The sequence below is a fragment of the Panthera onca genome, chromosome A1, assembly GCF_046562875.1.
Source record: "Panthera onca isolate mPanOnc1 chromosome A1, mPanOnc1 haplotype 2, whole genome shotgun sequence".
NCBI classification, from domain to species: Eukaryota; Metazoa; Chordata; class Mammalia; order Carnivora; family Felidae; genus Panthera; species Panthera onca.
Genome location: NC_138339.1, coordinates 170,906,675 through 170,927,974, shown reverse-complemented (window position 1 = coordinate 170,927,974; position 21,300 = coordinate 170,906,675). Strand labels below are relative to the sequence as shown.

General features: G+C 46.6%; 1 protein-coding gene across 1 annotated transcript in view; it reads right to left on the bottom strand.

Moving 5' to 3' along the window:
* SLC15A1 (solute carrier family 15 member 1) overlaps positions 1 to 9,904 on the bottom strand; it is a 59,381-nt gene extending 49,477 nt beyond the window's left edge. The window contains exon 1 of the mRNA XM_078432343.2: positions 9,680 to 9,904. Within this exon, the coding sequence (XP_078288469.1) occupies positions 9,680 to 9,683 (4 nt within the window). The 5' untranslated portion in view covers positions 9,684 to 9,904. The remainder of the gene's footprint in view (positions 1 to 9,679) is intronic.
* Between the last annotated feature and the right edge of the window lie 11,396 nt (positions 9,905 to 21,300).

Sequence of the window (21,300 nt, the reverse complement as noted above, 5' to 3'; positions counted from 1 at the left end):
ATGGCACCTGTGGCTGGTCTGCCTTCGCCAAGTGAGTAACACACAGCCTCGTATCTTTAACCGTCCGGCAGCCAGGCCTTGCCCTCACCTTGTACTGTGTGTCTGACACATGGCTTCGCCACCTTCTCCCTCAGCCTGGGGATTCCCCTGGTCAGGAGTGAGGGAGGCAGCTCGCGGTCTGCGCATTAGTTTGGGGCAGTTGCCATAACAACATCCTACAAACTGATCCTTAAAACAAGAGAAATTTATCATCTCTGAGTTGGGAGCTGGGAGGCTGAGATCAGGGTGTTGACCTCGGTGGCTCCTTTTTTGTTTTTTAATTTTTATAATGTTTCTTTATTTTTGAGATCAGAGCATGAGCAGGGAAGGGGCAGAGAGAAAGGGAGCCCGACGCGGGGCTCAAACTCACGGACCGTGAGATCACGACCTGAGCCGAAGTGGGACGCTCAACTGACTGAGCCACCCAGGCGCCCCCTGGTTGGCTCCTTTTGAGACTATAAGAGGGAATCTGTTCTGGCCTCTCCCCAGCTTCTGGGGGTCACTGGCCATCGTAGACGTTCTTCGGCTCATGATAGCATTACCTAGATCCTTGCTGCCATCTTCACACAGTCTTCTCTCTGTGGTGGCCGTGTCCAGACGTCCCGTTCATACAAGGTCACCGGTCGTACTGGATTGCGGGCTCCCTTACTCCAAAATGACCTCAATGGAACTAATTACATCTGTGAAGGCCCTATCTCCAAACAAGGTCACATTCTGAGGTACCTGGGGTCAGGACTACAGCATATATATGAATTTGAGTTGGGGGGCAGGGAGTGGGACACAATTCAACCCGTAACAGTCAGAGAGCATTTGTGGTGTACAACCTATTGCTGTAGGCTACAGATATCCTATCTTTTACGAAGATTTCTACACACGATTGTCTAAAATCACGTGCATTCAGGGACACCTGGGTGGCTCAGTAGGCTGAGCGTCTGGGTCTTGACTTCAGCTCAGGTCATGAGCTGATGGTTTGTAAGTTCAAGCACCACGTCAGGCTCTCCGCTGTCAGCACAGAGCCTGCTTCAGATCCTCTGTCTCCCTCTCTCTCTCTGCCCGCCTCCTATTTGCACTCTCTTTCTCTCAAATAAACAAACATTAAAAATATAAAATCATGGGCATTAAGAGGCCCACTGTGGCCACCTCTGATGGTTTTATAAATAACCTGTGACTTTTAGCGTCTCATGTCTGTAACCATAGACGTGAATCACTGACTGCCATTCCTATTTTCCTTCAGAGAGAAATGATCTCTACAGGCCCAGGATCCGCCCGCCTTTGGACATGCCAGAGACTATTTACTTCTCAATTGCATGGGAAGTGCAGGCAGGCCAGAGGGTGCCACAGAGTTAATATGTAGTAAGCTATTATGCAAAACAGAAAGGGCCAGGGCTAGGCCTAAGTTCTGCCTCTGGCGGCATAGACAGGATCAGTCATCTCAGGTGAGAGAATTTCCTGGGTGTCAGGAAGGTGGCCCTTGCTCTCCTAGGTATTTCCTTCATCTACACCTGGATGTTCTATTATTCTGGAAGAACAGCCTTCATTCTGAACTTAGAGTGAGGCTTGCTTTACATGCTCTACTGCTGGGGCGCCTGGGTGGCTCAGTTGGTTGAGCGTCCGACTTCGGTTCAGGTCATGATCTCACAGTTCTTGGGTTCAAGCCCCGCGTGGGGCTCCATGTTGACAGTGTGAAGTCTGCATGAGATTCTCTTTCTGTCTGTGTCCCTCCCCTGCTCTCCTGCATGAGATCCCTCTCTCTCTCTCTCTCTCTCTCTCTCAAAAATAAACATTTAAAAAAGTTAAATGCTCTCCTGCTGAGAGTCCATAAACGCATCTGTTCATAGGCTAGGGCTAAGACAGACCTACACCCGGAGCAGGCTCTACGAGGAGACAAGAAGGGAGAGAGCACGGGGTCCAAGAGCAAACTGCACATGCAGAACAGGTGACAGAAATGAGTCCATAGCACCCTCTCTGAAATACTGTTATCATGTCATAGGCAAAAACAACGCCAAAGGCAGACGAGTGTCACCAAATCAAAAGGAACTAATCCCCTGGTCTGTTGGGGGTTTCTTTTGGAGCCAATTGAGTTAGAGATGTGAATTGTTATTTATCTTTAATTTTTTTTGGAAATCTTAAATTTTAGACACAAAGATCTTTTGCTCTTAGATGGTAAATCGTGACTAGAAAAAATGCTTATGATCATGGTAAGTGTGAAGTTAGGCTGTGAAACAGTCTACAGAAAGCACAATTCCCCCCGATTGATATTTAGACGGTAGGAGTCTCCATGGGAGTGTTAGGAGACAAGGGCGCCTGGGTGGCTCAGCCAGTTAAGTGTCAGAATCTTGGTTTCAGCTCAGGTCATGAGCTCATGGTTTCATGGATTCATGCCGGGCGTGGGGCTCTGCACAGGCAGTGTGGAGCCTGCTTGGGATTCTCTCTCTCTCTCCTTCTCTCTCTCTGGCCCTCCCCCACGTGCACTGTTTCTGTCTCTCTCAAAAATAAATAAGTAAATACATACATACATACATACATACATACATACATACATAAAAACATATATACATAAAAAGGAAGTGTTAGGTGACTTTTTTCCAGTCTTATAATTTTAGGGTGAACATGCATAGGAACAGCTATTGCAGAAGGAAAGTGAATCACGGTTCAGAGGTCCAACAACAGCGCTTGAAAACTTTACCCACAGATCCGTAGTACAGCACCTAGGTACAGTATCAATGGAGTATGAGCATAATTTTTAGAATTACTTTAAGATAAATGTCTATGACATCACTGTGAGCATTTCTGATTCACCTAATATTCTACATGGGAAGTGTTTTCTACATACCAATTCTGTTATCACATAGATCGCTGTTTGGAACTGACTAGAGGTATACCCAGAAAATCCATCCATCTTGCTGGGGAAAGATACTAGGCATCACGTGTGGTACCTAAGCTGAGGATTCTGGCCGCAGTGGAGTCATCTTTACACATCAAGGAGTTTTCCTACCTAACGTCACGTATAAGTGATATACATCTTTCAGAGAGAACATTTTCTACTACCATGTGCACTGGGTTGAATAGTACCCCCCAAAACTTGTGTCCTTCCTAGAATCGCAGAATGTGACCTTATCTGCACATGGGGTCTTGGGACACCTGGGTGGCTCAGGTGGTTAAGCCCCCGCCTCTCGATTTTGGCTCACGGTTCACGGGTTCAAGCCCCGTGTCGGGCTCTGCGCTGAGTGGGGAGCCTGCTTGGGATTCTCTGTCTCCCTCTCTCTCTGTCCCTCCCCTGCTCACACACACCCTCTCTCTCTCTCTCAAAATAAATAAACTTAAAAAAATAAAACACGAAAAGAAAATGGGGTCTTTGCAGATATAATGAGTTAGGATGAGGTCATGTTGGAGAAGGGGGGGTCCTTAACCCCACAGGACTGGTGTTCTTCTAAGAAGACAGCTCTGTGCAGACAGACAGATACGCGCAGACAGGAGGTGATGTGAAGGCACAAAGAAGGAAATGACCATGTGATGCTGGGAATGGATTGGAGTGATGCATCTATAAAGCCAAGGAATGCTAATAATCGCCAGCAGCATCAAAAGCTAAGAGAAAGGTATCGGACAGATTCTCTTCTAGAAACTTCAGGGGGAGCATGGTCCTGCAGACACCTTGAGTTTGGACTTAACAGCCTCCAGAACTGTGAGAGAACACATTTCTGCTGTTTTAAGCGACCCAGTTTGTGATACTTTTGTTACAGCCACAGGAAACTAATACACCGTGTGAGGGGATATGTTTTGATCCACTAGGAAAAAGGTCTGTTTCTCCAAGAACATCTCAACTGTACCTTCTGATACGTCCTGATGGAGCTTACAATAAAATTCTTGCCTCTTGAAGTAGATCGTACGATTTGCAAATGCTTAGTCTGTGAGCTTTTAACGGGTCTTCTTATGTGAGTACATTCTGTGAATTTTCCGGCCTCTAGTCTGATTCTTGAACCAAATTTGCCTTTGGGTGTGTGCTCAGTTTCACACATCCCCACACCACAGCTGGCTGGCTCCAAACCCTCTCTCTGACGACAGGCTCCTTTCAGGAGCCCAGTGGGGAAGCCCTGGCTGATGTCGAGTCTCAGAGGAACCAGGCCTTCCTCCTTCTGCAGAAAGTCTGTGGAAGACGCTATCCCTTCCCTTTGGCTGTACAACCTTCCGGCTGCCGAGACCGCCCCGTAACTCTGCACCGCCAACAGATGCTAACAGCACCCGCGCTGATGCCCGGCGGTGAGCAGAGGCACAGCCTGGCCAGCTGACACGGCCCTGTTCCCATCATCCCCATGAGATGACCCCGCCGTCCTGCTTCCTCAGTGATGCATTCCCGGCCTCTGAAACCGAGAGACCAAGTTACAAAACAGAGGTTCCTGGGTTCTGTATGTTGCAACCCTAGGATTATGAGTCAGTGGTTCTCATTCATCTCCTGATAATACTACTTCTGTTCTTTCACTATCATCATGCAGGAATGTGGAATGTTCTTCAGAGTCCACCCTTGTTTTTATTTCCTTATCATAGCTCACCTGAGACACCTACCCACTTTCTCTCCTGCCAGGGACAGGGTCAAGATGCCTTTGTGTCCGGGGCAGCTGTGCCCAGGGAGGTGGGAGCACGGTCGGCTGGGTGGTCCGTCCCTGCGGTCCCATCATGGCTTCTGTCGTGAGCAGCTCGACCCTGGAGAATGGACAGCTGTCCCTCTCACTGGTGAGCTAGCCAACTAGTGGGCCCTCCATGTGCTCCCTGTTCTTTAGTAATGCAAAGAGCAGCAGGACAGTTATTAATTTAAAAAATCCAAATAAATCAAACCTGGAATAATTCCACTCAGGACATTTTGTAGAGGCATGAAGGACGAGGCAAAAATTTAGTATTAAGATGGCAAATCCTCCAACTTTGACAAGACACCGTTAGCTATGGCTTTGTCTCTTGATACTTTATTTTCCTCAGGTATCCCTTGGTGTGGAAAAATGTTGTTTATAAGCCAATGTTCCTGGCCTCTGAGGATATGGGTTTCTTCATGACGGGTGGTAAATAAATACCTGCATAAATAAGTGATTTAGGCCCACCCCCCATGAGCCATAGCTGGACCATATGGATTCTTCACTCCTGCTTGTTTCTACCCTGTTCTTAACCCGTGCAAGCGAATTTTCAAATTCTAGCTACTAATTTACTGCAAAATGGATCATCACGGGCAAGCCAGGGACCAGATTACACTAGATCCTGCTGCCACGATCTCATCTGGGGGGCACAGTAGCAATATTTGGATGTGGGTGAGGGTCATGGAACCAAGCCTGTCATTTAGAGTCATTTAGAGCAGTGGTTTTCTAATCAGGGTCTTGGGACCAGCAGCAGCAGCACCTGGGAATTTGGTAACTGCTAATCCTTGAGCGCTGCCCCAGACCCACTAAAGCAGAGAGACTCGAGGGGTGGGGCCCAGCAACCTGTTGGGATAAGCCCTCACTCGGATGATCCTGATGTACACTACAGACTAATACCACTGCCCTACAGCAATGTCAGCCTGAAAGAATCCAGTGCCAAAATCTCTGGGGTGCCTGGGTAGCTCAGTTGGTTGAGCGTCTGACTTCGGCTCAGGTCACGACCTCACTGTTGGTAAGTTCACAGTTCGGGAGTTCGAGCCCTGCATCGGGCTCGCTGCTGTGAGTGCAGAGCCTGCTTTGGATCCTCTGTTCCTGTCTCTCTCTGCCCCTTCTCCATTCATGCTCTCTCTCTCTCAAAAATAAATAAAAGTTAAAAAAAAAAAGTTCTCTCTTCCTGCTGTCTGAGGGGAAGGCAATTCTCCCAAGGGTCAGATGCCCAAGGTCCCCTTTGGTAGCAACTCTAGCTGGACACTTCCAGCCTAGAAAAGGGTTTCCAGCTTCCCTGGGACTTCAGCGCTGTTCTTTGGTTTACCCAAGAACTTCTAGAAAGAAACAAGAATGTGTAAGAACTTTTAAGTGGCCGGGTTTGTGGCACCTTCAAAACCAGTCCGTCATTTTATGCTCAGGCAGGAAGCTGACTAGAAAAACTCATCAGAATCCCACAAGGCCAGCAGGAGACCGAGTAGGGGATTCAGGAATATAATCAACTATCCTTCATTAAGTGAGCGAATTCCTCAAAACAGTCTGGAGGTCCTGGCGGAGGGAGGCGGGAGCTTGCTTCATAGAACCTGGAGCCTCTCCATGCTTCATTTCCAAAGTCAGATACATGGCAAATGACAGCAGGACCTATGGTTCTCCAGGACCAAAGTACGGGAAGTAATTTGTAAGAGCAGCAACTTTAGCGCAGACCTGCTCAGCTCTGGGTAAGAATGGGAATGGGGTGAGGGGGGAAGGAGGGAATATTTGAAATCTTCAGCAAAACCATCCCTAGCCGCACGAAAGCCTCAGCTGAGAGGTTCCCTGCCATTTGGAACCTAACTCCACAAGACAGCTCTTGAGAGGGGGGCTTCCTCTCCACCCCTAACTCTGACAAGCACACCCAGACTTTAAAGCAAGGGTAGGTGAGGGGCGCCTGGGTGGCTCAGCTGGTTAAGTGTCCGACTTCAGCTCAGGTCATGATCTCGCGGTGAGTTCAAGCCCCGCACTGGGCTCTGTTCTGATAGCTCAGAGCCTGGACCCTGCTTCGGATTCTGTGTCTGCCTCTCTCTCTGCCCCTCCCCCACTCATGCTCTATCTCTCAAAGATAAACAAACATTTAAAAAATTACTTAAAAAAATGTTTTTAAAAAGGCAAGGGTAGGAGAACAATGGCTCATGGGCCAAATCTGGCCCCACCACCTGCTTTTCTGTAGCTTGCAAGTTAAGAATGCTTTCTATGTTTAAATGATGGAAAAACAATGTTTAAAAACTATTTTGTGGGGCACCTGGGTGGCTCAGTCAGTTGAGTGTCTGACTCTTGATTTCTGCTCAGGTCATGATCCCAGGGTTGTGGGATTGAGCCCTGTGTCAGTCTTCTGCTTGTTATTCTGCAGTGGAGTCTGCTTGAGATTCTCTCTCTCTCTCTCTCTCTCTCTCTCTCTCTCTCTCTCTCTTTCTCTCTCTCTCTCTCCCCTGCTCACCTCCTTAAAAACACACACACAAAAAAACCCCACTATTTTGTGACACATGAGGATTACATAAAATTCAAATTTCTGTGCCCGTAAAGTTTTATTGGAACACAGCTCTGTGCATTTGTTTACGTATTTTGGATTACAAGGGCGGAGTTGAGTGTTGCCACAGAGACAGTGCTACTTCCCAAAGCCGAAAATATTTATTATCTGGCCCTTTACAGGAAAAGCCCTCTTTAGAGCAAAGGGTTTGCAGCTCATGATTCTAACTGGATACCACAGCCAGGTTTAGCTATGCACTGTCACGCCCAAAGCAACTTTTTATCCAGTTTATCCTTGTGGATTCCCCCTTGCTGTGTTACTGAGTCTAGTAATTGGTACATTTGATGCCGATCACAACCCTTGCTTTCCTACTCCACCCCAACATTTACTCCCATTCCACGGGCCAGTAGAAGCTGGTGTGAACATTAGTTCCAGTCACACACGGGACAGAATCAGCTCGAAGCAAACGTGTCTCGAAGACCCTCTGTCTTGCTTCCTTACCCCCCTGCTGCATTCACCAAGCATCCCACGTAGTGCCCATTCAGTCATGTGGGGCTCTAAAGCAACTTTGGCACCATCTGAGGCCAAAGATCTGTTCTCAAGAGAAGTTACTGCTCCCCTTGGTTAAAAAACCCTTCAGGGGCACCTGGGTGGCTCAGTCAGTTAAGCGTCCGACTCTTGATTCAAGCTCAGGTCATGATCTCACGGTTTGCAAGAAACCCTGTTCAGTTCTGCGCTGACGGTGCAGAGCCTGCTTGGGATTCTTGGTCTCCCTCTCTCTCTGCTCCTCCCCTGCTCGTGTTCTCCCTCTCCGTCTCAAAAATAAATACATAAACATTAAAAAAAAAAACTTCAAAAATCGTTTGTTCTACTTACTAACTAAACTCAGATATTGCAACTTTAGGGCTTGGATAAACACAAAACTGGTGTCTGGATATAATGCTACTGATGTGCTATGCTGACCTTAGCCGCAAAACAAAACAAAACCAAAACAAAAAGCAAAACGCAAAAAACAACCAAAAACCAAAACCACCACTCAAGGACCAATTTGCAAACTGGAAGGAATCAGTTCATTCGGGACTACACTTCAGAAGCGACCTGTGTTTGCTCACCAACGATCAGGCTGCTGGCAGCTAGCGGGATTGGAACTATTCCAGGAAAGTCCTCACAACACAGATGCTACCGAGGTATTTGGTATCTGAAAACCGAATCAATCCACCCTCAGAGCACCTCCCAGAGAAGTCACGCAGAGTGATAGGCGAATGATGTGTGAGGAGGGGTCCAGAACTGCAGCCCAGGAGTTTGTCTGCCTGTGAGGCATGCACTGTGGATGGCCCCCACCTCGGAGGGAGGCTGTAGCATCTTTCTGGAAAAGGCACAGGTGTTTACAGCTAGAAGCCCCAAGAATGAACCACTCAGTGCTGCTTCAGGCCCACCCCACGGTGCGGTGCAGCGAGGTAATTCGAGCCGATGAGGGCTGCACACCGGGCATGTGCTCGAACCCCCCCCCCCCCCCCACACACACACACAACCACTGAGGGCAGTCCCAGGACTCCTAAGGGCAGAGGACGCTGAAGCCCAAAGAGTTTAATTTACTGATGCAAAATCATCCAGGCAGGAAGCAGTCGACAGGAATAGGACGGCAGGCGAGCCAAAGCCAGACCTGGTTCTCTTAACCATGTGGTCGGCTTGTGCCCTCACGGCTGGTCCATGGCACGACTTTGGGGGAGTCACTTGACTTGGTTCCCCTTCTTTCAGGGAGGAGAGGGCTGGGATGACCTCTGGTCTCTTTCAGCTCTGCTCTCTGCTTCTGCATTCATTCCAGAGTGGTCTATCGGGAAGCAGGCAGGATCGAGTTGTTCCCGAGATGCTCTGCCTACACTCCATGCCTGTGGAGGACCAGCTGTTTTCCCTGAGTGCCTTCTCCTGAAGCTTGAGGGCAGCGGCAGGACGATAAGGGCCACAAAGGGCCGTCTCCAGCCCCCACTGGAGCTCCGGGGTCACCTGGCCGGCCAGCGGCAAGGGACATGCCAAGGCGGCCACTAAGCGCCCACTGGAGAGACGGAGCTTTGGGGCCCCGCCGACACCGGCACGCCCCAGTCGTTTCAGCCCACCGGCTGGGAACACGAGCCGGCCCACAGGTGGGCAGGGCGAGCTCACTTTATTCATTCTCGCAGCCTCTGAGCCTGGGCGCCTCGGGGCTCTCCGTCCTCGCGCGGAGACCCAGATCTGGCTTCGGCCACTTCCCCCGAGCCCGCGGGACCCGCTTCCACTGACCCCGCAGCCGCTTCCCGCCCGTCCGCGGCGCCAGCCCTCTCGGCCCCGCGCGCAGGTCCGCCGGCGACAGCGGGGCCCGGCCCCGCCGCGCAGCCCCCCAGCGCCCCGGGCTCCCCTCTGCGTCCCGACGACCCCGGCCGGGAGGCGCCCCGGGCTCGCCTCTGCGCCCCGACGACCCTGGCCCGCCCCCCGCCCCCCACAGCGCCCCGGGCTCCCCTCTGCGCCCCGACGACGCCGGCCCGGCCCCGGGACCTACCCATGGTGGCGGCTCCGAGGGCTCCCTGCGACTAGCGAGCGGGGAGTCCAGGAGAGAGGACTTTTTTTTTCAAGGTGCTGCTCTTATGACTTTGTTTCCAGGCCCTGCCCAGCCACCTGTGCCGCTGGAGGTGTGCAGGCGGGGCGGCCGGGCTCCACCCTCGGAGGCGGTGGAACCGCAGGGAGCAGAGGGTAGCGCCCCTTGAGCCCCCGCGGGAGGCTACCTGTCCGGGCCGCGCCCGGGCTCCGCTGTCCCGCCCCAGGCCCTCGGCAGGACAGGAGCAGGCGGGAGACCTGGGCCCCAACGTGAGCTGCCACCTGAGCTCCTGGGCGGCCTCGTTAAAATGCAGGCTCCCTGGCCTCACCCCGAATTGGCTGGCTCAGTAGGTCTGGGTGGGGCCCGTGAATGTGCATTTCCAGCAACTTCTGAGGTGATGCTCCGAGGCCCCCGCTTTGGAGACCACTGAGCTGGGAGAACGCCACCTGTGTGCGGGGAAGCAAAGCCGGATGCAGCGTTGGTCAGTTGTACGTGTGCGCGTGCCTGCGTGCGTGCGTGGCTCTGCCTGCAAGGTGAACCGGCCAAAGCAGTTCTGGAAGGCCCTACGTTATTCTTCTTTACCCACAAGAGCACAAGTGATACAGCCATTATCTCCAGGTCCTTTTTCGGTTTCGCTGTCTGACTTGAGGGGGAGCGGGGTTGTGCTTTGCCAGTACTGAGAACATGAAGGTGGCAAATGAAGGGAGTTTCTACTTTTTTTAAATTGTGGTGAAACACACATAACATAAAAACGTACACGTTACCTGGGAAGTGTGCGCTGACTGGCACGCTCACACCTTCACGCAGCCGTCACCACCCCCCGTTTCCAGGACTCTGTCCCCGTGCCAGCCTGAAACTCTGTGCCCAATGTGCACTTCCTCTCTGTTCTCCCTCCCCGGCGGCCACCATTCTACTTTCGGACTTGTGGAATTTTGGGGCTCTAAGTACCGCATGTAGGTGGAATCATACACTGTTTGTCCTCTGTGTCTGGCTTCTTTCACTTGTTAAAAATGTCTTCAAGATCCTTCCACGTCGGCTCCTATGTCAGAATTTCCTTCCCTGTTAAGGCTGAATGATACTCTGCTGCGCGTTTGCACCCCATTTCCTTCATCCATTCATCGGTCTCTATTGTCTTTTGAGTCTCAGCAATGCCCCTCCCCCCACCCACTGGCTGGAAGACCGTGGTGTAGAGGGAGAAACCCCCCCACCCTGGGGCAGCTCTTCCCCAGAGGCAGCTGGACCCGCCCTTCTCGGGCTTTCTTCCCCAAGGCTCGAGAAGGAGAAACCTCCCCAGGTGGTGGCTCAGTTGAGACTCATGGGGCAGCAGCTGATGTTAACTGGAAGCCCCAGGCTGCAGGTAGAGGGACAGCATCAAGTGGGGAAATGCAGCAGGGACTGAGGGACAGGACTGGGGATCTGCAGGAGCATGTTCATAGCTGTGATCCTGCCATCAGATAAGCCCTGGGTGGAAAGCTGAAGATTGCGATCGATCGTGTATTTGGACCAGAGTTTTCTCTGCGGGGTGGTATTTCCCTTGAGCTCCCGAAGCTTGGAATCCTGAGCCACCGGAAAGCCACTCTTTCAGCAGGCTGGTGGTTCTCAAAGTGGGGTCCCCAGACCAGCAGCGTCAGCAGCACTTGTGACAAATGCAAATTCTCTGGCCCCATCCCAGACCTACGGAATCAGGAACCCTGTGGGTGGGGTGGGGCTGACTTCTTAGTAGTTGTGAGGCAAATGCGTTTTCTACCACGTGTCTACTGAATCCTTCATTCAGCCGTTGTTTATTTATCGCCTCTAAGTACAAACTACTGTGGTAGCCACAGGCACCTGCAACAGCCCTGCGCACACAGTGTGAGTTCTTTATCTTAGCCTGGCGCAAAGGGGCAAGGTACGAGATGGAGAAGCATGAATGAAGGACAAAAAACTAAGGGGGTACAAGAGATGAGCTCTACTAGTCCTGAGACGGATCAAAAAATCCCTAGGATCCGCTCGAATTTCTGAGATAGAGGTGGAGGCCAGGCGTTTCTCACCTGAGCCTCCTTGGCATTTGTGTATTTAAGGGAATAACAGCCCTGGGAGCTTCCCTCACTTCCTCTGTCTCAGGGGACAGTGACACTGCACCAGCCCCTCTGTAACTCTCCCTTCCTCTCAGCCCCCCGTGTGCCGGTTTTCCAAGGCTGCCATAACACATGACCACACAGCTGATAAATAACAGATGTGTCCTCTCACAGTTCTGGAGGCGGGAGTCAAAAATCAAGGTGTTGACAGTGCACTCCCTGGGGAGACTCTCGGGGGAGGACCCTTCCTTGCCTCTCCCAGCTTCCAGGGGCTCCAGGTGTTCCTTGGCTTATGGAGGCATCGCTCCAGTCTCTGCCAGTGGCTTTACATGGCCTGCTCCCCTGTGTCTTCTCTCCTTCTCTTTTCTTATTAGGACACTTGTCACTGGATTCAGGGCCCACCCTAAAGCAAGATGATCTCAAGATTCTTTATTCCATTTGCAAAACTCTTTTTTTTCCAAATAGGGCCACAATAATAGGTTTCCAAGGGGGTATATCTTTGGGGGAAGAAAGGAAGCACCATTGAACCCATGATAACTCCTCAAAGGGCGCCAAGTCTAGATGTTGAGTGTGTAGAATTGGCAAACTGGTCCTTGAGAAACAGAACCATGGCTTGGCCTCGGGGGACTGGCCTTATGAAAACTTCTGGGAGAAGTGGATGTTAGTGGTAACAATGAGATCAGCACAAAACGGCGGCAGGGGGAGTCATCCAGACTTAGATTCTTTCTTATTTTCTACTCATCAAAGCCCTTTAACTGCACAAAGTTTTGTAGTACTCTATTCTAGTAAAAACACTGCCTTGAAAAGGCAGCTTGTGAACTTTATGGAGGAGCAGTGTCATTTTCTCCAGCTCTGTCCCTCAGATTGCTTGGCCATAAAGACCTTTTAATTTCATCTCAGGAAAATTGAGTAGTTTTCCTGTAAAGCACCTAGAACCAAGGTGGAGATACTCATGGGTAAGGGGAAGACTTTAGGAATAAACAACAAAAGTGGGTCCCATGCCATCTCTCTGAGAAGAGAGATTCTGAGAAATGGCAAGGGACGGGGGAAGGAGGAATTTGAAATATAAAGATCTACAAAAGGCCATTTGTTTGACAGGTGCCTGGAAAAGAGAACCAGCAACTGGTTCAAATGCATTCAGAGATGCTTGTCTGGAGTCCCCAGCCCACGCCATTTCTGCTGGACAGGAGTGTGGTACACCTGGCTCTGAGCACTGTTGTGCTGTGACGCACCTGTTGGGCAGTGTGGGGAATATGTACAAATATAAGAAAATGATTTCCTCGGGGCACCTGGGGGGCTCAGCCGGTTAAGTGTCTGACTTCGGCTCAGGTCATGATCGCACGGTTTGCGGGTTTGAGCCCTGCATCAGGCTCTGTGCTGACAGTTCAGAGTCTGGAGCCTGTTTCAGATTCTGTGTCTCCCTCTCTCTCTGCCTCCCCCCCACCCCCTACTTGACTCTGTCTCTCTCTCTTTCTCAAAAAAAATAAACATTAAAAAAAAACTAAAAAAAAAAAAAAGATGATTTCCTCTTATTTAAAATGTCTCTCTTTAGAACTTTCCAAAACAGCTTTAGCTGTTCGTATTTACATCTGGTCAAATTCTTGCTAAAAGCAAGGGAATGACGGACTCACCCTTCAGGGTGTGGGTGCCTGAGCTGTGAGGGCATAGCCTGGAGAGTGGGCGGAGAACAACATGGTAAACACAAGCTTTCGACAACATCCCAGTGTGGAGGTGGGAGGTGGACTCGTGTTGTTCATTGCGCTAATTAGAAAGGCCTAGACAACAACATAGAATGTTCTGTGAGCACTTCTGTGGGTCAGGGAGCGGTACACTCCCATGGTTTCAAGGGCCTCACAGCTGATTCAAGAGAGTTGCTGGTTCAATGGCATCACCTGCGTGACCTTGAGCACGTTGCCTTCTCTTGCTGGGTTTTATTTTCCTCTCAGAAAGAGAGATCTCTCCTCTAAAACTAGGTTTATATCCTCGCAAAGGTTCTTCCACAGTAGAGGCTGATTGTGGCGTTAGGGTTATTGTGGGGAAGAGAGATTACTGTCACTGTTTGAAGGTAATTATTTATGATCTAAAATCATCACAAATGCTGACTTCTTTTCGTCCGTGTCTCCCGCCATAAGCACGGTGTCTGGTGCTTAGTAAATGCTCAACAGACATTTGCTGTGTGACTGACAGACTCATTTTTACAATGATGTGGATCAATCTCTTACCACACTAAAAACTATATATATTTTTAAAATGTGTGTATATATGTATATGTATATGTATATAATACATATTATATATATGTAATATAATAATATTTTATACACACACACATATATACATATATATATGTATATATATATATATATATATATATATATATATATATATGATTATAGATGTATTCTCTGGAGTGCTGGGGTGGCTCAGTCCATTAAGTGTCTGACTCTTGATTTCAGCTCAGGTCATGATCTCACAGTTCGTGAGTTTGAGCCCCGCATCGGGCTCTGCACTGACAGTGTGGAGCCTGCTTGGGATTCTCTCTCTCCCCTTCTCTCTTTCCCTCCCCTGCTCGTGCTCTCTCTCTTTCTCAAAATAAATAAATCAACTTAAAAAAAAAAGATGTATTCTCTAAATAAGAATTTTTCATTTTAATAAAAACCTTACAAGATGATCTTCAGCAACAGCTATAACACGAGCAGGTCCATGGTATTTGCAGGTAAGGGTGGAGGTGGTCCCAGGCCCCTGGGTTAGATGCTACCTGGATTGATGGGATTCTCTAGAATCTTGGGGTACTGTGAGAGCAGAAGGCAGGAGTGAGGACCCAGCATCTCTGAGTTGACTGAGTTCTAATGGGAATTAACATAGTTTGTGAATTCCTCAACAGGATGCATAGATTGTAGCCTCTGTGGTCATGTTATTATTTTTTTTTCTTTGTAATAGTTTTATTGAGATAGAGTTCACATACCATACAATCCACATAGTTAAAGTGTGTAACACAATAGTTTCTAGTATATTCACAAAGTTGGGCAGCCATCACCACAATAAATTTTAGAACATTTTCATCGTCCTTGAAAAGAAACGCTGTACCCCATTCACAGTCACCCTCCTACCCCCGTCCTAGGTCATCACTACTCTGCTTTCTGTTTCTATGGACCTGCCTACTTTGCACAGTACATATAGAAGTGGAATCATACCAGCTGTGGTCCTCTGTGCCTGGCTTCTGCCATGCGACATAATGTCCTCAAGATTCATCCATGTTGTAGCACGTGCTGAAGGTATTCCATGGTATGGGTAAGCCACATTCTGTTTACCCACTCATCACTTGGTGGACATTGGGGTTCTTTCCATATTTTTGTAATTATGAGTTTTTTGCTGTGATGAAAATTAGCGCACGAGATTTTGTGTGGATGTATATTCTCATTTGTTTTCTTGCACACACCTCAGAGTGGAATTGCTGGTCATATGGTAACTCTATATTCAATCATTTAAGGAATAAGCATACTGTTTTCCAAAATAGCTGCACCCTTTCACAACCCCTCCCCCCCCAGTGCATTAGGGTTCAAATTTCCTGACGTCCTCACCAACCCTTGTTATTATCTTTTTGATTATAGCCATCCTAGTGGGTGTGAAATGATATTATTTATTTTTAATATTTTTAAACATCTTTACATATGCTTTCATGTATTTACATAAAATTTTAAACATACTTAATATGCTTTAATGTTAATGAAAGCATTTGAAAGATTTCTTCAACCTGTTTTCTTTTCTTTTTTTTTTTAATGTTTATTTATTTTTGAGACAGAGAGAGACAGAGCATGAATGGGGGAGGGTCAGAGAGAGAGGGAGACACAAAATTCGAAGCAGGCTCCAGGCTCTGAGCTGCCAGCACAGAGCCCGATGCGGGGCTTGAACCCACGGATCATGACCTGAGCTGAAGTCGGACGCTTAACCGACAGAGCCACCCAGGCGCCCTCAACCTATTTTCTTTAGAGCAAAGCAGGTACCTCTATTTCCCCAAACTGTATTGCAAGTGTGGACATCTGTATTGGCAGTTACTGGGTTATATCCTTACCTGAGGTGGGGTGGGGTAGCTATGGAACATGAGGATGATGGGAGACAGTGGCCATGGGGTGGAGAAAGAAGCGTCCAGATTTACACGTGATGAAGGATAAAGAATGAACAGATCATTATACTTTGAACAAAAGGTGTATTTTAGGATAATCTAGGAAATGTTGATTCTCTAGGAACAGCCTGCTCTTTTGATTTTCCTCCCACAAGTGCCTCCTGTTCCTTAGCTGTTGAGGTCTTCATATTCTCTCTCTCCAACAAAATCTACTCTCAGGAAGGAGCGCGATAACTGACTCACACAATGAAATAAATGCCTGATAAGCTTAAAGTGTTACTTTTTCTTGGAATATCTGCATTTTAACAGAATTGGGGGTGGGGGAAGCCACCTATTTAAACAAAACAAAGGAAACTCTAGTTGTGAAATTGAGAGAAGGGAAGAAGCTTTTAGAAGCAAGAGTTCCTTCCCAGCACGTAGGAGATTCAACCACACCAGCCACCTCCTATATGCAAGACTGGCTTGTCCCACGACATTGGGTGGAGTGGCCAAGGTGTGGTCTGAGTCCTGGTTTCTCGTTGGCTTCCTCTTTCATCCTTACTACAAGCCTGGTTTACTAGGTGCTGACTGGAAAGTTATAGGAAATCGGATCACGGGCAAAGCCCGGGAAGACGAGGGTATTTAACCCAGAACTGGAGCTCTCAGGTTGCCCAGCAAAGAGAGAAAGTGGGGGGACTTACCTAGGGGTGCTGAACAGCCTTATCTGTCGTGACCCAAGGGGCACACAACTGTCTTCCTTCAAATTAAGAAACACATCACTTTTTGGCAGGGGGGTGGGGGGGGGGTGGGGGGAATAAAGGCCGTCAAATGATTCTTTATCTCCATATGTTGCGAGACCAAATGACATAATTAAATAACACATTTGTTGTTCTCAAATAAAGTTTATCTTCCTTAGACACCTAGAAGGGAACTAAAAAGCATTCCATGTGCCCAGTTATAGATGCTGGAGGCTTATCATTATCTGGGATGTCACTACTTCCGAAAGTGTCCAAACAATTTATTCTGGAAACATTTCTTCCAATTATTATTATAAAATCCCGGGGACATATCAAAATAAAAAAGGAAGCAGAGATCCTTTTGCTTCCCCATGTGCTCTTTTCACTATTAAAAAAAATAAACTCATGAGTAGTTGCTTTCAGAAATTCTCCCAAAGTTAATTGAATATCCCATGCATTATTGGTTTACGTGCCAACAACATTATGACTTATTTATCATCTGATATCCGAAATACGGACACAAATGCCCCAATTATTTACTTCAGGTTTAATTACACAAACCCAGAATTTATCAAACTGCATTACTATGCATTTAAAATAATATGTAAGTGGTGAAATCTGGGAATTCATTGTGAGTAAATACATACTTTTGACATGTGATTCACTCATATATAATTATTCAATTTTCTTTTCTAGAATTAATAAAGACATATCATCTCTCCAAATGCCATGGATGGCACAGATTTTAAAAATGCAAGTATTTCTAGAACACATCACTTAATTTATCTTTCCCATTTTATATCACTCAAATCTGTATTACTGGCAAAAAAAAAAAGAGGAGGAATCATTTTTTCGAGGTGGTGTATTGGTTTCTTATTGCTGCTGTAACAAATTACCACAGACTCACAAATGTATTACAGTTCTAGAGGTCAGAAGTCCAACAGGGGTTGTTTGGGGCTAAAATCCAGGTGCTGGCAGGGCTGAGTTCCTTCTGAAGGCTCTAGACTAGAATCTACTTCCTTGCCTTTCCCAGCTCCCAGAAGCTGCCTGCTTTCTGTGTTGTGTGGCCCTTCCTCCATCATCAAAGCCAGCAGCACGGGGCATCTTCAACTCTTTCTTGCTCTCCTTGACCTCTGCTTCTCTCGTCACTTGTCCTTCTCTGACTCTGACCCTCCTGCCTTCCTCTTATAAAGACCCTTATGATTCCACTAGTCCAACCTGGATAATTCAGAATCATCTTCCCATCTCAAACTCCTCAACATAATCACATCTGCAAAGTCCTTTCTGCCATTCAAGGTAGCATATTCACTCAGATTTGGGGGATTTGGACGTGGGCATGAAGGACATGGGCAGGCTGGAGTACTGGGTTTTACCATGGTGACTGACAAGCTCAGATTATTTCTTAATATTAGCTGAAGGGGTAACACATTTAACTGAATCCTGCTAGCATGAACTAATGTTTCTTTAGAAGGAATCAGTATGGCAAACAAGATAAAGAAGCATGTTTGGGTTGCATCAAGTCCACCCCTCAAATTCATAATTAATGCATGGAGCAAACAAAAGGGCAATAAATATGTAAAAAATCCCAAGCATTGACTGTCCAATGTATTTAAAAGTCCTAAATGTATATAAACCTTCAAATGTGGAGGACCAATGCACTTCATTAGCCTTCCTCGTGTGGTTAGAAAGAGGACGAAATCTCACCAGGAAAGAAGTAAGAGGGAACCTGGAGACTATTTCAATATTATGGTATGGATATTTATAAATTAGACCTTTTGTTATTTACAGTCACTACCTAGGCACCCAACAAAGCATCTGGGAATGGTAAGAAATTGATAGCCAATAGGGATGAGCAACCAAAGGATATTGCATCTAGCCTCCAAGTGTCTCCCCATGATATTTATTACCAAGGGAAAAATAGTAACTTCATGAGAAACCCAAGAGATACCACCTTGGTCAAGAGATCAAGGTCAACATCACCAAGAATAAGACACACCAACATCACGTACCCCTGATACGATGTACTGAGAAGGGCACAAAACATCACTTCTGTAGATTTCTTTTCCAAAATATATGACTTTATCACCAGAAAACATCAGACAGACCCAAACTGAGCAAAATGCTACACGATAACTGAATTGAATCCTTCAAAAATGTAAAGATCATGAAAAACAAGGAAGACGGGGGAACCACCACAGATTGGAAGAGATTGACAACATATGACAACTAAATGCAATGTGGGGTCCTGGAAAAGAAAAAAAAAGAGGTTAGTGGGAAAAATCAGTGAAAATAAAATAAGGTTTAAAAAAAGGTCTGTAAAAAATGATCTCCTATAGAAGGAATAATTTTATATTGGATATAAAATTATACAAATTTATATGGAATACTTTTTTGTACCATCAACATCAGCATTTGTAAATGATTTCCATAAGTAAAACATATATCCAAATGTTTCATCTGTGTGACTGAAATTTATATTACAAATGTACATAAAATTTATTAGCAAATAATTGGTGAGGCTATGATCTCAATGCTCGCTTTGTCATGTAGGAGAGATTACCCCCCCATGTGTGAACTTGGAAACAGTGTACGTCAAGGTATGAAACCCGTTTTTATAATAGCTAAGGACTCAAGTACAATAAGAAAAATACTGCTGGGATGCCTGGGTGACTCAGTTGGTTGAGCGTCTGATTTCCCTTCAGGTTGTGATCTTGTGGTCCTGTTCGTGAGTTCCGGCCCTAGATCAGGCTCGCTGCTGTCAGTGTAGGGCCTACTTCGGATCCTCTGACCCCCTCTCTCTGCCCCTCCCCTGCTTGCGCGTGCGTGCTCTCTCTCTCAAAAATAAATAAAAACATCAACAAAAAAGAAATAAAAAAAGCAAAACCCACCAAACAGTACAGAACAGCTTACAAAGAAAAGACAAAGTCTGCTGTTCCTACCTTTGGTCCAGTCCCCAGACTTTGTGTGTGTGTGTGAGTTTGTGTGTGTGTGTGTGTGTGTGTGTGTGTGTGTGTGTGTGTGTGTGTTAAAAAACATATAACACAAAACTTACCATCTTAATCATTTTTAAGTGTACAGTCCAGTAGTGTTAACTATGTACACCCTGTTGTGTAACAGATCTTTAGAACTTTTTCATCTTGTGAAACCGAAACCCAACACTCATTGAACGAGTCTCCTTTTCCCCCTCTCCAGCTCCTGGTAACGACCATTCTATTCTGCTTCCTGTTTCTATGGGTCTGATTAGGCAAAGTTCTTCAAATAAGGGGATTCATACCTTATTCGTCTTTTTATGACTTGCTTATTTCGCTCAGCATTATATCCTCAAGTTTCATCCATGTCTTAGCCTGTGATGGGACTTCATTCTTTTCAAGGCTGAATATTCTGTTATGCGGATGTACCACATTTCTTTCTCCATTCATCTGTCCATGGGCATTTAGGTTGCTTCCACCTCTTAGCTATCGTGAATGATACTGTAATGAACAGAGGTATGCAAATATATCTTTGAGATCGTTTTTCAATTCTTCGGAACTATACCCAGAAGTGGGGATTGCTGGATCAGACGGGAATTCTATTTTTAACTTTTTTTAAAGTTTATTTTTATGTATTTTGAGGCAGAGAGAGAGAGCAAGTGGGGGAGGAGAGAGGGAGAGACAGAATCCCAACGCAGGGCTCGAACTCACAAACCTCAAGATCATGACCTGAGCCGAAGTCAAGAGTCGGATGCTTAACCTAATAAGCCACCCAGGTGCCCCTATTTTTAACTTTTTGAAGACCCTTCATACTGTTTTCCCTAGCATCCCAGACCTTTTTTAAAGTAAGTTTTACTGAGATGTAATTTACAGACCATACAATTCTAAAGGGTGCACTTCATTGGTTTTTAGCATATTCACAGAGGTTTGCAACTATTACCACAATCAGAACATTTTCATCAGCCCCAAAAGAAACCCTGTACATATTCTCTGTTATTCTCCAATTCTCCTGTCTTCCCCCCAGCCCTGGGCAACCACCAGTCCACTCTCTGTCTCTATGAATTTGCTTATTCTGGGCATTCCATCGAAACAGAGTCATACAAGGTGGGGTCCTTTGTAACTGGTTTCTTTCACAGTAGTTTTAGTCATTTGTGTTTTAGTTCTTTTGGAAATTAATCTCCATAATTCTAAATAATATAATTACATGTCTACAACATGACGAATTAACTCTAAATTGTATTTATAGACTCCCCAGCGTGAAAAATGAGAATGTATCTCACTTATAACACCGCTCTTATCATACCTCCCTCCTCCTCTTCTCAATTTCAGATAACTTTAAAAACCTTTTAGTTGGTTGATTGGTTACCCCAATAACTTTACATCATGTCTGTAATTATTTATTTGTCTTAGATAGCAGTTATTTCCCAAGGTAGGATATTAGGCCTTTGTGCTCCTTTTTAAACAAACAAACAAACCTGATCTCTCCTCTTACATCACCCAAGATCTGACTGCTCTAATTTTACCATTGTGTACTCCAGCCTGATAACATATACATTCTGTTCTGGAATAGTCTTCTGAGAATGGCCTATAGGTTGATTATATAAATCAAAATCCAATAAAAAGCACTATCCTATTAGAATCATAGATGTTCACTGCAGAGACAAGTAATAGAATCTGATTACATTTTCTTGGTAGGTTTTCTGATTACATTCACTCAGTG